The 17203-nt window shown below is 39.8% G+C and overlaps 1 protein-coding gene across 1 annotated transcript in view; it reads right to left on the minus strand.

The window, feature by feature from the left end:
* The window catches only part of PTPRB (protein tyrosine phosphatase receptor type B), a 110543-nt gene that overhangs the window by 88862 nt on the left and 4478 nt on the right, over positions 1-17203 (minus strand). Inside the window, exon 3 of the mRNA XM_031027040.2 lies at positions 10261-10517. Coding sequence (XP_030882900.2) covers positions 10261-10517 — 257 coding nt within the window. The remainder of the gene's footprint in view (positions 1-10260; positions 10518-17203) is intronic.

The following is a 17203-nucleotide window of genomic DNA, read 5'->3' on the forward strand; positions in this document are numbered from 1 at the left end:
GCACTCCCCCCCCCCCCGCCCTTGTCTGCTGGAGGAGGCAGACACAGAGCATCCTAGAGTCCCCTGGATGTTGGGGCTGACGATGATCAAAGTGAAAGATCAAAGGTTCTTATCCTGTTTTTCAAAAATGTAATGATAAAACTGTCACCTAGATTATAAACCTCATGAAGGAAAGAGCCCATGTATCTTCATTATCTCACCCACATCCCCAGGTTGTGGAGACTCGGTGTCTACTTTCTATTGACAGAGGAAACATTCATAGCTCCACACTAAATAAGGGCATGACTAAGTATTCGTAAATCTGAAACACAATTTCATTCTTCAGCTCTCCAGTGCAGACCCCGAGCCCTTAGCATCACAGAATCTAAGAATACCTAGCACCTAAGCCTTGGGATAAACTAGTGACCAGTCAGCCCCTGCTCCAAATGGACAGACCCTGCCTACTCCATGGAAGATCTAATGCTTTTCACATGATCAGGAGGTCACTTAAGTCAGATCACTAGGGTCAACACTCTTGGCAAAGCCCACTCTTTCAGTATTGTCTCCACAGCTGTGCTGTTCTGGACTGCAAGGTCAGCCTTGCAGAAAGGGGAGCAAACACAAATGTTGACAGACACACAGATGAAGGGCAAGCACCTAGTAAAGCTCTGCACACGGGGTGTACTTCTTGGCCGACATCTATTAGAAATCCAAAATAGAAGAGCTTTGAAGAAAAAGAGGTGCCTCCCATGTCCCTCCCCAACAGGTTACCTGGTTGGGATCTCAGCTGGATCTAGCAATGGGAGTTTTCTGTTGCCTGTTCCCCCAAAGTGTGGGAAGAGTGGAAAGGAGTTTTGCTTTAAAGACAGCTCCTGGAATTCATAGCATTTCCCCTTTTCAGTTGCTATTGTGTGTGTGGCATATGCTGGTGCAATCGCTAGGCAGCCCGGCGAAGTTACAGAGATTTAAAGCCCTTCGTCTCTTGCAGAGCTCTTTAGCTTAACTTCAGGCTTACCAACTGGCCCATCCTCCAGCTCTGACTCTTGGCTTTACTGTTCTTTCTTGCAAATTCATCATCATTCCTTTCGTGGTGCTTGCTTTCCTCTTCCTCTGCCCCCATTTTCTCTCGCCTTGGTCCTTGAACAAGACAGCCAGGTCTTGGTGGGAGCTGCTAGTCTATCCCTAACACTGTAGCCTCCCTCGGATTCTACCCTCTAAAAGCCCTTAAGCAAACTACTCTTTTTATTTTTAAAACTTTTGATTTTTTCAAACTTATACATTGTAAGAGTTGTACAGAATGCTTCTATATGCCCTTACCCAGACCCACTAATTCTGTTGCTGGTTTTTTTTTTTACATTTTCCCACATTCATTTTCCCGTTCTTTCCTTCTCTCCGTGTAGACTGTTTTTACCTGTGAACTAACCTTTCAGAGCTGGTTGTGTATATCCTGAGTTAAGTGTGTAGTCTCAGTAAAGTTACCAAATTCAGAAAATTCAAAATTGTTATAATGCTTTAATCCCACAACCCATATTTCAATTTTGTTAATTGTCTCAATAACGTCCTTTTTAGCATTTGGGTTTTTTGTTGTTGTTGTTGTTGTTTGTTTTTTGTTTTCTCTAGTAAGGATCCAGCCTAGGATCCTGTATTGCATTTCCTTGTCAAGTCTCTTAATCTTCTTTAATCTGGAACAATTCCTCAGCTTTTTCAAATGATCCTTATGACATTGATCTTTTTGAATGATATGAGTCAGTTTTTCTATAGTATTGTCCTCCATTTGCATTTGTCGGATATTTCCTTGAGATTCCATTCAGATTATACCTCTCCAGAAGGACTTCTCCCCTTCTCTTGCGGTCAGTGTTTGTTCTAACAAGCTGATTATTCAATTATTCTCCAAGGGATCGAAAACCTAATCACGTATTACAATCAATGGGGACATTTTTACACCCTAGGTGCTGAGGTCCTGTGTTAGTAAATGCTGATTCAGTAGGACTGAGGCAGAAGTTTAGAATCTGCATCTTTAAAACTCTTCCCAGGTGATTCTGATGTATGTAAGGCCCAGGCTGAGAGCCACAGACTTCCTATGTCAATTAGCACATCCTCCTTTCTCCTTTGATATCATTTCCCCCTTTCTTTGCTCTTTTCCCCACTGCATCAGCACTTATCTTCTCAGGGAAGCCAATGTGCCAGAGAAATCCTGGCGTGTTAAGGAGCCCATTTCGATGCACATGTTCTGTTTCATGGTTGCATTTTTATGTGCACACGATTTATATTGTGACAAAATATGAACATAACTTTCGCGCACACAAAATAGAAAGTAATGCAAATCATAACGAAAAGAAAAGCAGAGAAAAGAAAAATCCTTGAGATTTTAAAGCTGGAGGGCTTTAAATTCAAGTAAATTACAGACCGTATTATGCTACTGGCACATGGCAATCCACTTTAGCTGGCGAGCTAAGAAAACTCTCTTTGTCAGAATTAGGCTTGAATGATGCTAATTATAAATTAGGGTCTTTAGGAATACATCCCTCACACAAGATACTACTCCTCAGAATGACCCTTCTGCCCTGTCAGCAGTCTCAGAATCTGCATGTATCAGACCCCAAGCACACTAGACAATCTAAGAGTTCTTGTTCATGAGGAATGATTGGGGGATGGTTTTCTGTTTTTGTCTTTCGGTTTTTTGGTTTTTCTGTTTTGTTTTGTTTTGTTTGCTTTTTGCTACATCTTTGCACTTCTCCCTCTAGGTATTCGCCCCAGTAAAGGGGGAGTATTGTCCTCTCTTTAGTTCTTCTGGCCACAGAAGACTGGTAGCAGCAGGACACCTCCCTTCTATACTTCAAGTAACACAATAAAGGAGGTTACCCCAGACTTGAGGGAGGTAGGAGGAGGTGGGGATTTTCTGCATTTGCCTTGTTACTTATTTGGAGGCTCACAGTGGGCTGTGATCTCTTTGTTTTTTTTTTTTTTTTAGATTTTTTTATTTATTTATTCAACAGAGAGAGACACAGCGAGAGAGGGAACACAAGCAGGGGGAGCGGGAGAGGGAGAAGCAGGCTTCCCGCTGAGCACGGAGCCCGATGCGGGGCTCGATCCCAGGACCCTGGGATCATGACCCGAGCCGAAGGCAGACGCTTAACGACTGAGCCACCCAGGTGCCCCGGGCTGTGATCTTTTTGAAGGCCAAATGGAAGGAAGCACAGAACAGTTCAGGCCCAAGCTGTACCACAATGGCTATTCATGAACGGAGGAAACGCAATCCCTGTCCCAGGCCAGGGCCCGGCAGGGTGGGGAGGGGAAGAAGGAGGTGTGCCTCCAAACAAGATTCATGGATCTTTAGCAGAATCTGAACCAACCGGGAACATTTTTTTTTTAATTCGTGTTCAACATGGTATTCCTCTCCAAGCATTTTCGTGTAATGATGTCAGCTTCCCTGGTTCTTACAACTCTGTGAAGCAGGCAGGGTGGGAATGATGAAGCAGAAACAGGAAGCTGGTGTTAATTGCTATAATGATCAACTACTTATCACGTGTGGCCAATGGACTAAGCACTTCAATTAATCAGATTTTAATCCTCACAACTGCATTGTGAGGCAGCGTACCCTTACTTATCCTTATTTTAAAGAGGAAGCAATTATGACTGGAGTTGAGTAGATTCCACGCCCCCAGGATTTAAACCAGGTTTCTGCAACATGGGAGCCCTGGCCCTTTACCATTATATCACACCATCTCCATCAAGGTCACATGGCTGAGAGGGGGTCCAGACTCGACGTCTCTTTAGAGCCCACTCCTCAAACAACAGAGAGAGGCTGGTCAGATTTTGAAGCTAAAGTGCAGTCAAAGGTCCACCCTCTATCCCTTTGGAGGCCACTTCACATATGACTCTTCCTCCTGCCCCCCATCACTCAGGTCCCCAACAGATTGACTTCCTGCTGCCTCTAGCCCTGCCTGTCTCACCTTGCCCATGGCGAATGGCTGGACGATGCAGGGCACACTTCTGACACCTACAACCGGCTTCATCCGCAACTGGGCCAGTGCACAAAGACTCAGTTTATCCTAGTGTGGGTGGTATATGGGGATGCCTGGCTGAGAGTGTGCCTGGGGCTGGAATCCAGCCCATGTCCCACTACCATGTCTTGGGCATTCATGGTGGAACTGTGTGCCTGGAAACGCACTTTTCTAATTACCACAAAGACCCTGGGGTCTAGCAGCAGTTCCCTATCTGCCCAGGCTCCACTTAACCACCCTAGGCCCCATTCCTTACAGAATGTACCCTCTGTGAAGGAATAGCAGGAGGCTGTAATTAGATAAATTAATTTCCACTACTTGATTATTTAGCTATTATAGCACCCTGGCCCACCCCCTCATAACACAACGCACTAAAGTGCCATCAATTGTGGGAAACTAAGGCATCTAGAACTCTATGAGGAAGACATTGTCGGTCAGGGACCAGATTTGTCTAGGTCAGTGGTTCTTAAACTTCAAGTGCATCTGTGTGACTTGGAGGGCTTCTTAAAACACAGATTACTGGGCCCTACACCCAGAGTTTCTGATTCAGTAGGTCTAAGTTCTGGGTCTGGAGTCCATACTTTGAGAACAACTGGTCTAGATTATTTCCTAACTCATAAGGTAGACACGCTTCTGGTTTCATCAACTTTGTCCTTGTAAAGACACACACAGCTACATAATACTATTATCATGGTAAGGATAACAACAATAGCTAACAGTAACTACACAGGGGTTTCCAGCACTACTAGGCACATGACTGGTATTAGATGATTTAATTCATGTCCAGGGTGAGGGAGCGAGAACAAGGGAGAGGGAGAGAGTTAGTTTTGAAACCACATACTGACCCAAGTCTACAGCCTTCTAAAGGCCAACTCCTCACACCGGCAGGTGAGGATGTGAGGAATGAGGGGAAAAGAGAAAAGTAGGGAAAATTCTGCTCCCAAAGGGTCAACTAGGAGAACTTTGCAGGAGCATTACTAGTAATTGTTTCAAATTATGTCCTCCTTGGTATTTACCTTCATCAATAGGAGCTCTAGGTAAGAGTGTAAAGTGAGCAAGTGTGCAGGGGTGTGTGTGTGTGTGTGTGCTCTTTTTCTTGCTCTGCTGTTTTCTAATCATTTGACCTTGGGCAAGTCCTTAACCTCTTTAAACTTAAGCTAGGCATCTGCAAAATAATAATAATAATAGTAACAACAACAATAATAAATACCATGATAGATTATTTAATGGCTATAGTTTCGTCCCACCCAATATGTGTGGCCCTTTGCAATGTGACTTTGCAGCTCTTCCCATCAAAATGTGAGGTCTGTTTTCCCTACCTTCAAATTTGACCTGGCCACATTGATCAACAGAATGTGGCAGAAGTGATATGTGATTCTAGAACCTGGGCCTCGAGAGGTTTGTAGCTTCCATCTTTTCCTTCTTGCAGAACTCCCCTAAACCGTCATGTAAAGAAGCTGGGGTAGCCTACCAGAGGAAGAGAGGCCACGTGGAGAAGCACTGAGATGACCCATTCTGCAGCCAGCACTGATGGCTAGTCATGCAAGGAAGGCTATTATCAATCTTCTAGCTCAGCTTACCCTCCAAGCTAAATGCACCTGCAAGGGTGAGCTCAGGTGACACTAGCAGAGGAATCACCCAACTAATCAACAAAATCATGAGAAATAGTAAACTGTCATTTTGTTAAACTACTAAGTTTTGGGGTGGTTTGTTATACAGTGATGGAAAATGGATACAAGTACCCACCTCCCAGAGTAAATGAAAGTGCTTAGCATAGTTCCTGGCACACAAATCTTAGATATTATTTTTATCTCCTAGATTCTCTTCTTTGTAGATACTGCACAGTGTCTCTTCATGTTTCATTCCTCATAACTCAGAGGGACTGTTGACGAAAGGGAAAGACAAATACATGCCACTTTTCCAGCCCCATGTTCCAACCCCAATTCATCCTTTGATTGTGGATCTAGAACACTATGGTCACTGCATAAACATTAATTAGTAGTAATGGCATACATAGCATTTCCAAGCATAAAATCTTAGTATTTCAGTTCTTATTCTTCTCTAGATTTCTATTTCAGTTTAAGTGTTCTAAATTCTACCTCGTGGTTACATGTGATGGGAACCAAAGGAATGACAGATAATTTAATAGTGTCACTAATTAAAATAACAAGTAGGAACTCCTGACTATTTCTGGATGAAGACACCATTTGAAAACATGTATTTGAGATCTTCATCAATATACATTCAATTTCTGTACATGGGAAAATGATTACAGGGCTCTTACACTGTTGAAATCTTTTCTACATTCTTAGCAGAGTGCTGGTCCTACATGCAATGATTTTGACTACATTGTATTATGATTTTATTTATTATTTATTCTCACATCCCCCATAATGTCAGGCAAATAGAAAGCACAAAATAAATGAGTACAGAATAGATGATTGGACTAAAGTGAAAAAATCCCCAAGTTTCTTTAAAATGCAAATTTTAGGTAAGAATTGAAATCACTTTCTAACTCTCTATTCCACCCCATCCCAGTTCCTCCACCTCTCTCCTTCCCACTCCCCTACCTCTTATTAGGTTACTCTATTCTCCTTTAGGTTTATTTCAGATATTCCTTTTACCAGAAGATACTTCCTGAAACCCTCACACTACTTAGGCACCTTGCTTTGTATTCCATAAGAGCCTGTGTATATTTCTACTTCCCTCAACACCACAGCAGATAGTGAGTTCCTTCAGGGCAACAATTTTGTCATTTATCTTTGTGTCTCAGTGAAAGGCAGCAATAACAGCTATTATTTCCTAAATGCTTACTAAGGACCAAGTACTGTAGTAACCATTTTACATGCATTATCTCTCCCAATCCTTGTAACAGCCTAGGAGGTAGAGGTTCCATTTTATAGATGAGGAAACTGAGGCTTAGAGAGTTTAAGTAATTTGCCAGGTCACTAGCTAGTAAGAGGCAGAGTCAGGGGTTTGACCTCAAAGACTGAGTTCTCAACTACTCTGTTCTGACACTAGTTAGGTCTTCAAGAAAAGTTTGTTGAGTTGATGAACATTTTCTAAAGTTATTAAATTGAACAGTCATCAATGTCTCTTCCCCTTTCTTCTCTTATAATTTTTTTTGGGGGGGAGTTGAAGGGTGATTAAGAGATGAAATGGGGGGAAATTAGAAGGGAGGAAAAGGAACTGGAGAATTAGCCCCTGAATGAAACACTATATTATTATGTATTAAATATTAAACTCTATATACACACAAACTTTAAAACACTAAGGCAATAAAAAGGTGCATGGCCATTCAACATGACCATCATACCTGGACACTGATGGTAGATGGGACATTTGCTACCCAAGTGGTCAACAATTCCACCCACTTCCATACCACTTCAAGCGACTCATTTTCCCAGCACTCCATTCCATTCTCCTCATTCGATTTCCCTGCACTCTGCTCTACTCCACTCCACTCCTCACCATCCCATTTCATTCCACTCTTCTCCATTCCATTCCATTCCATTCCATTCCTCTTCATTCCACTCCATTGCACTTCATGCCATTCCATTCCCCCCCCCCCCATTTTGCTTCACTCCATTCCACACCTTTCTTTATCTTTCTACAAACTTTATAACGTATTAAGCACTACGTTCAGATGCTGGAGATGCAAAGTTGCATAAACACAGTTCCTATCCTCACATTCGGATTTTTCCCATCATCACCTGGTAACAGACCACCTCAACTCACAGCCTAGTTATACTAAGTCAATCCCAAATCATCACAGACCAGGGCTATCTGATAAAGAGAACAACTGACACACAAAGAATTTCTTTTTACTGAATTTGAAGCAATTAAGTTGAATGATTTTATTTCTCTTTTATGCTCTTCTAGGTATTGAGATAGAGTACCTTTCAAAATTACTTTCAAAGGACAGGAATTTTACCTCTCAAGTGACTTTTCCCTTCCAAGTATCTAACTACAGCTATTTATAATTAACTGTTACAGAGTAAATGTTCATGCTAAATCAAATGATGATCTAGCAGAGATGCCTTGACTAAAGCATTAGAGTCATGGAAACTGCAATTTTAGAAACTGCCTTTGGAAGGATCATAGCTTTTACACACTCATCTTCCCAAGACATGGTTAAGATTTTGCCTGAGCTTCAAGGAAAAACTGGGACATGAATCATGACTTGATGAATACTCAGTATGTAGTCATTCTGGTGCCCCATCTGGGAGTTCATAAACATTGCAGTGGATTTCACTTTAGAAAAAGACAAAGAAACAAAAACCAAAACACACCCTGCTCTGTATTTACCATGACCTGAACCTGTAAATCCAACTCTGACGCTAGGTCACATGAGCTCTGTAACACAGTGCTGGGTTGGCCCAAGGGCCAGTGTGCCGGCCGCAGAGCTCTGGAGCTCGGTGTCCTTGATTCATCCCAGTAGAGCCTGGCCACCCCTGGGAGCTCTCTCTGTGTCTGTTTCACAATGGTCAAATGTGAGCAAAAATGGGGAAATAGTTTTGCTAAAAGGCAGTCCTTGAGTGTTCAGGCAGATATGTTTCTATTATAGTTATTATTCAGCATGTTTCTTATTTGACATACTTCATATAGATATCAGTATAGTATGTGATATATATGATATATATCTATCAGGACAATCTATGCTTAATTCTTTTTCTGTACTAATATATATGTGTATAATATATGCTATATACTTAAAATATACACTTAACTTTTTGTGTGTTAGTTGTGGAAAAAATTATATATAATATATAGAAATATATATATATATATATATTTTCAGATGTGAGTACTCTTACAAACTGATGTTAGAATGACATTTTGGCTGAGACACATTCAACCTAAACAAGAAGGTGTTCCACCAAGAAGCATTCAATTTCAAAATAACTGGCCAATCTCACTGACATCCATGGCTAGAAGGGCTCAGGAGTTGGAGATTTAGGGAAAGTACTGTGCCAATTCATGATGGCAACCTCAAGTACCAGTTCTCCTGCTCTCATTTCCTGTCTCCCCTCCCCACTTTCCAAGCCCAGACAGGTCTGAACCCGTAATGATCAGAGTAGGAGAGGTAGGTAAAAAGCTAGGTGGGAAGTGGGAGATTTTGGTCAAGTTCCCTTTTCCTACTTCAAGCCCAAAGGGATGGGGTGATAGGAGAGGAAAAGCTAACATTTAAATTGAATTCAGAGTCTGGGTTACTTCCTGAAATTAATATCTTTGTTAATGGGTTGAGAGTGAGTGTTGGGTTTTAAAGTAATATAAAGAGCATCCAGAAAAGTCGTCAGACCTTCCTAAATTCTATTCAGAGGTAAGGGAAGCACCAGTTTGCAGGGAAGATTTATAGTAAAGGAAAAGTGGAGATAAAAACAAAGTTCCACAAGTTGCTCAGTGTTGGTTATGTTTGCTTTGTGATTAATAAGAAGTATGTGCTTACTAGCCAGGAACCATACACAATAGCAAATTCTGCACAATGCAAAAGAAAGCAAAGCCCTAAAATGGGTGTTAAGTCATATGCATAGTGTTGGGCTTCTACTTTCTTTCAATTATTTGGTTTATTAGAAAATGGCTAAAGACTGCCAAATGAAACAGCATTTTTTATTCGCCTTTGCAAACTACACTTTTGGAATGACAATATTATTGCCCCAAAGGGTGGCCTATAACCCTGAGTGGTAAGCAGAACTGAGCGGATGAACACTTCAAGCTGAAATACTACGTGAGCAGACTCTACGACTGCACCATCGCTGCTCCCCAGGCATCGACCCGTCTGTCCTTCTGTGGCTGCCGATGCGGAATTGGTACGTGACTTAGCTTATTTGACCATGTTCACAAATCAGTCCTAGATTCCTGAACCTTCCATTGCTTTGTGAAGAGTCACAAAGAGACCACTCTCTTATGAGCAGAAACAACTGTGACATAGATGCAGGGGAATTTGCAAGGTACTGATGTCAATTTCTATTTCCTGTTTTTAGGTGATGCCTAAGACTGTGAACCCTGACTTTGGTTCAGAACTGTGGCCAACCTGCAGGAGTGTGGTTTTGACATCGCAGCTTAATTATCTTTACCTTATAAAGATGTAGAACTTTTAGTACTATCTCAAAGATTTTTTCATCACGCAAAATGCATTCATGCATCGTTAGCAGCTAGGACACGGAGGACCCAGTCACCCACTTGAGTAATGGCATTGTCAGCAGAGGGAATCTGTTCAAGTAATGGGCTTTCTGAGACCCTTCTAAGTCACCCTACACACCCATTCTCCCCTTACCTGTTCCGTGGTGCTGGAGAAGGGCCGAGTAGTCCAGGGGACCCAAGGTGTCTCTGTAATTCCAGTCATCTGCAGATCGGGGTGCTGCCTCTGTCTGCTGTTGTGGCTGGAGTGTTCTGTTGTACTTCTGGTGAAGGCCTCTGTGGTGTTCCTACTAAGGTGTTCCAGGCTATATGGAAGTGCGTTTAAAGTAGTGGGGATTTGGGGCGGAGCCGTGTTTCTAGTGCTCCTCACTGAAACTTCTGCTCCCAGGACAGCTGAGGTAAAGAAAGGACAGTTGCTAAAATTACCTTCATGTTTTGTGGATTCTTCACATAAAAGCAATTCAACTTTAGAAAAAGAAGACATCTTTCGTAACAGGCATGTGGATGAGTTTCAGTTATATGAAAAATCAAGGGTCTTGGAGTGTGACAATGCCAATTTGCCCTGTTCAAGCCACCCATCCTTTATCCATCTATTGATATCATAGGGTCAGGGGAGTTGTGGAAACTGCTACCACAAATCCCCAGCTCTGTGTAGAAGACAGAATTAAATTTATTCTATGAGCATTGAGGGAGTCACGAAATTGGCTTCAGGGGGTCCGTGAATCTTGAAAAACTTCCTGCCAAGTCCTGAATATATGTCCATGTATACTTTTTTTTTCTGTGGGGAACTTTCAGAGCTTTCATTCAACTTCTCAAAAGGGTCATTAAACAAAATACCAGGTTGAGAATCACAGCTAACAACTTACCTAACTTCGTCATGAAGACTGATGATTCCCAGGAAAGCAATGACTTTCTCTTACCACAGTGTAAACTGTTTCTAATCCTAATTGTGTGAGTACCAGATCCTGGGATGGTTGTAGTTTCTAAGCTCCCTATCTGCTGGAAGGACAGTCAAATGATTTAAAGCTTATGAGCTGGTGTGGTTAATTTATAGCTTTACTTTGCAAGGCTGAATTGTCCATACCTAAAAATAATTGATTTATGAATTAGGTTCACCTAGCCATAATTTTAAAACGTGCTCTCCATCTGTTGGGAATCTTGCTAACTATGCGAATTCTGATTCAGTGAAGATTGTCAGAGCCCGACCTCCTCACAGGCCCCCAGGGGATGCCGCTGCTGGTGCTGATGGTCTTTGGACCACACTTTGTGTAACAAGACCTAGAGAACAATTGTATAATATGAAGCATTGGAAAGGTCTGTAAATTAGGGGCTGAGGTGGTATGTTTAGATGCTTCTATCAACTCCATCATATGTCAGGGTTTCCTGGGACATAGAATCTTGCCCAATTAGATAACTATAACTTTGAAAAGTTTCTGGTTTACAAACTGGCAGACAAAAGATTTTATTTTTCACCACTCCTTTAGTGGTTCATTCAACCAACTATTTCTTCTTTTTTTTTTTTTTCAAGATTTATTTATTTATTTTAGAAAGAGAGCGAGAGAGCAGAGGGGAGGGGCAGAGAGAGAGGGAGAAAGAGAATTGCAAGCCGACTCTGCCCTGAGCGCAGAGCTGACCCGGGGCTCGATCCCAAGATCCTGAGATCATGACCTGAGCTGAAACCAAGAGTCAGACGCTTAACCAACTGTGCCACCCAGGCGCCCCACAGCCATTTCTTAAGCAACGACTAGGTACTGGTGAAAGTCCCCTGAAGAGGCTATTGATGTTGGCCTTTCCCCTGTTCTGGTCCACCTTATTGAGCCCTCTTTTGAATCTCATTTATTTCCATTCCAATTTCAACTGACGTATTTTATGTGAGTATAAAGAAGAGGGGGATAAGGCACAAAAACAGGATAAAAACAGAAAAAGTATTTTTAAAAATTTAGTAAGATGTGAACATCAGCAGTTCTCTTAAAGCTTCTTTAGTCTCTTAAATTTCATGAAGTAATCGTGACTATCAAGCATCCTTCCCTTGAGATGTGGAAGGTCATGCAAACCCTGTAAGGGGGGTTGCCAGACTTAGCAAATAAAAATACATGATGCCCAGTTAAATTGGAGTTTCCGATAAAGAATTCATAATTCAGAATAGTTAGCATATCTCAAATATACAATATTGCAAAGGTTATGTTACATATGACATATTATATTGGGAATATACGTATACTGAAAAATTGTAACTTATCTGAAATGCAAATGTAATCAAAGGTTCTGCATTATACCTGACAACCCTACCTGTACATCTACTAGACCTAGACTTTGATAGATTTTTGGACATTCCCACTAGTTTCTGTTTGTTTTTTCCTTCTGAATCTTGTGCCGCCCCCACTGTTATTGTGCCCACGTCTCCACTCTGAACATAGACCAGATTTATTTATCCCTGGGATGTTTTCTACATGACAAACCCACTTGTTCTATTAGCAATATTCTTTTATGATAAACTCTAAGAAGCAGTCTTAATTTTGCAGTCTTAATTGAATTAGGTGCTAGAATGTTCCTTCAAGCAGACATTTGCCTGTTGTTGGGATATAAACATTTCTGTATGTGGCGATTAGTATTTTGGTTATTTTGAGCTTTGGCTAATGCTGACCCTCTGAGTTGACTACCACTTATGACGATTTTAGCTTTCAGACCCTCAAAAAAAAAATTTAATGATGGGTTAGGACAAAAACAAGCTTCCAAATATGTAGCATGTAATTATGTGTCTTAGCATGTCAACCTATGCTTACTCTTCTTCACTAAGGAGCAGTTGGTAAGTTCTTATCCTAAGAACTTTTTTTTATTAGTCAACTTACATGATTAATTCAATGGATGAATCAGGACTCTCCCAAAATTAAATAAATGATCAAAACACTCTTAAAAATTTCTTCTGTGAATAACATAGCTTATTACCATTACATGTAGCTTTGGAACATCTTATGGAAAAAATGTCAGTCTTCTGTGATTGTCTTTAATTAACCTTCTAAATGTATTTTTAAAACACTCCAAATGAAACAAGTCCATTTTCCTTTTTAGGCCACTACCTTTTTTCCAAAGAAAGACTCTAGAGAATATCCAAGGCCAGTACCCCTTCATTTTGTGACTGTGTTTTTAACTTGTGCTATTTAAGAAGCAGGAAAGAAACTTTAGTCTTAACATTCAATTTCCAAATTTTGTGCATTTTAAAGCAGTGGTCTGCAAACTCTGGTAGGCATCAGAATCCCCTTTGGAGCTTCTTAGAATACTGAAGTCTTGGCCCTTCACTAAGAGATTTGGTGTGGAAACCAGCACCTGCAGGTCTAAGTTTCTTAGTGATTGTAATATATCTCTAACTATAAGGTTTTATCCATATACACAATATGAGCCAAACTGAATTCTAATCATTCTTTACATGGGTATTGAAGGATTTTAAAGTAAATGGGAGGAGAGAAAATCCATTACAGAAATATATAAGGCAATCAAAATACATTAATCTTTTCATCTCCTGAACTCTGTTGAAATGGGTGCTATGAAATTATATTAAAAATAGTAGATCTTTGGATGTTTTGGTATCTACAAATTCTTCTGATGTTCTTTAAAAGGGTATATACATTTTACAGTTCATGAAAGAGCAAGATGTGTTTTGACACATGCAAGGAAAAGTTCTTACACAATGGAACAATATGTTGAAGCTATTTTTAAAAAGCTTTATTGTACCATTGCTACCACATTGTTTCCACATTATACATAATTCCTCTTAGAACACAATTCAAGATAAGAGACACCATCCCGGGTCCAATTTAATAGATTTTAGCACGTAAGTTGTAAAGAGCTCATCTATAAGATGATTTGCAATGACGGTACCGTACCAAGACCATATTTTGAAAATATATTTTTAAAACACAACACATATTTTAGTTTATCAGTTAGTCTATGAATTAGCTCAGATATGATCAATAATAGAAATGTGATTTTTGTATAACGATAATAAAAATACACAATTTGTTAGTTCCCCTCCCTTAAATGATACAAATAACTTTCAAGCATGCTGAAAACAGAATAACTTGAACAGAAAACATTTTGGAGATAGAAAATTTCAACTATATTGGGACTTGCTTTTCTGTAGGAAGATGCCAAATATAATATGCCTTTTAAAAGCGGGGAAATAATGTGGAAAAGATATAACCAATGAAACAGAAGTTACCTTAGAAAAAGGATGATTTATGTTTATATATTATACATTAAATATATTAAACAAGATTGCTCTAGGCATGTGGTCTGGGTGTCTTTATAATAATCACCTGTGACCAACAAAGAATAACCAGACCCTAGCTTAAGGTTTCTAAAGGTTCACGATTGTTGAATTTAAAATATAAGATTGGGGCGCCTGGGTGGCTCAGTCGTTAAGCATCTGCCTTCGGCTCAGGTCATGATCCCAGTGTCCTGGGATCCAGCCCCGCATTGGGCTCCCTGCTCGGTGGAGAGCCTGCTTCTCCCTCTCCCACTCCCCCTGCTTGTGTTCCCTCCCTCACTGTGTCTCTCTCTGTCAGATAAATAAATAAAATCTTTAAAAATAAAATTAAAAAAATTAAAAAAAAAGAATAACCAGACCCTAAAAAGGAAGTAAGCCATTGAAGATGTTATCAGTAGAGATGTTAAAAGGATTTAAGTTCCCTGGTTAGCTTTCTATAAAAGACCAATCCTAAAGGCCCTTGTTGGCAAACCTGTAGGGACCCCTTTCACTCTTGAGAACTTTTTCTGTATCTTCACTTAATAAACTTCTATCGCTTTACTCACAAAAAAAAAAAAGGAGGGGGATGTGAATTATAATAGTCTAAATAATTTCTAGAAATGATAAAAAGAATAACATTTCAGAAAATGTCATCAATAAAATAAAGGGTACATAAAAAAAAGGGTACATATTTAAATTTGAGAAAGTAAACCAGGAGGTGAAAAGTTTGTGAAGAGATACCAAAGACAGAGAATTTGCAAACAGTGGGAGACATAACAAATAAATCAGAAGTCATTAGAATTTCATTGGCTATTAGAATATTCAAAAAATACTTTACAGACTTAAAAAAGATCCAAGATTAGAAGTAAAGAAAGTAAAATTAACAAATGGAAGTTGACAAGGCATAGGAAAACATCAAAGCAGAGCATAGTAAAAAAAAATAAATGAAAAAGTAATTAAAACAATACCTTTCAAGAGCCCGTAACATAAAAAAAAAAAGCCAATTATTACTCAACTACTATACTAGGAGTTGCATTAGGAAGATGTGCCTGGTGTATCCCATGTTTTCTTTTGGGACGTGTATGTATATTAGATGGTGGGTAGAAGGAAACTAGGCTGCCTAGAGGAGGAAGAATGGCTTTTAAATTCATCACTATCAGGGTGTGGGAGAGGGATGCTGAAGCAGGTGCTACTTTACTAGGGTCAGGAAAAAGGGAGATGGAGAATGCGTGAATTACTTGGTGTGCCCACAATAGGCACAGTGCCTAGGGCCCATGAGATTATAAGGCCTACAAAATCATTTAATTTCCTTAAAAATTTAAAAAAAAAAAAGAACTTTCAGAGTCAAAGAAAATGTTTGCTTAATATTTTTTTTTCCCCACACAATAGGAAAAAATGAGGATTTGGAGGCCCATGAAAATCTATTAAATTATTTAATTAATTACTTTATTTTGGGGGGAAGGGAGGGCCCCACAAAGACATAAGAGCTCGGGGCTCATGAAAGTCAGATGTAGCCATGGGTGTGCCCTGATGAATTCATTGACATGTCACAGGCTGAAAATGGTTGAGGGGCTCTGGATGCTGTGCTAGATGTTTTTCAATGATCACATAGACCATCTATCAGTAATCAATGATCATATGATTTCCAATGATCACATAAATCAAAGGTCAATAGCAAGGCCCATGTTTCTATAATCACGTAAGGAGAAAACAAACCCTAACCCTATGACAGCCAATTTGGTCAAAGTAGGGTTTGTATGTACAAAAGACACTGTGTTTTGTTTTGTTTCGTTTTTCCCCCTTAAGCTCTCTGTATTTACAAGCATTCTCACCGATCACTAAAGGAAACAGCTTCTATTAAAACCCTTTCTCCCAAGAGTATACAGGATTGCTTACCTATTACAGCGCTTATGCATTTTATTCCCTCACCCACATAACTACAATTAAACAATTACTTTAATCAGCAGTTACCACAAGTCTGGCAGCAAAATGGTTTTTACTTCAGCAGCGAAATCTCTTTAAGTGATTTCACTAGCTCAGTCATGTTAGGGACATTTGAAAATATGTCTGCAAAAATTTTCCTGAATGAGTGAATCTATAGTAAATGCTAAGTAAGTGCTGATTGGTTAGCCAACATCCTACATACAATGTTACTTCTCCCTACAACACGAAACACCTGAGTGAAAGTAACTATTTTATTTATTTTTTTAAAAAGATTTATTTATTTATTTGAGAGAGAGAGCTCAGGGGGAAGGGCAGAGGGAGAGGGAGACAAGCAGACTCCCCCTGAGCACAGAGCCCAACTTGGGGCTCCATCTCAGGACCCTGAGATTATGACCTGAGCTGAAATCAAGAGTCTGACGTTTAACCGACTAAGCCACCCAGGTGCCCCAAAAGTAATTATTGTAGATAGCCATCTAACTGTTTATAAGTAGGGAGACTGGGCATCCTTTGGAAAAGTGATGGCTGGAATTTTACACCCTTCATCTAGAAGATCTATAATTACTATGTTTAAAGAGTTTGTCAATTAGAGATTTGGACCTCAGAATGCATTTTTATTCCTAAAGCAATAATCTTTTTTAAAAAACTAAATGTGTGATCATGTAAAATTGCATTATTATTGAATAGAACAGAATTTGTTTTTTTCCTTATTCTTTTCGCATTATTGATAACTGGTTTGTGTTAATTTATAGAATAAGATTCTGAAATTATATACAAGGGATTTCTAAAAATTATATTCTTAATACAATGACTCCAAGGATGTAGCTGTACAGTGTAACACGAATACGTCTGAGGAAAAATTGAGAAAGTCTATCAGTCACCTTTTTGTTTTATT

The sequence above is a fragment of the Leptonychotes weddellii genome, chromosome 5 (assembly GCF_054177405.1).
Source record: "Leptonychotes weddellii isolate Sample4059 chromosome 5, ASM5417740v2, whole genome shotgun sequence".
Lineage (NCBI taxonomy): Eukaryota > Metazoa > Chordata > Mammalia > Carnivora > Phocidae > Leptonychotes > Leptonychotes weddellii.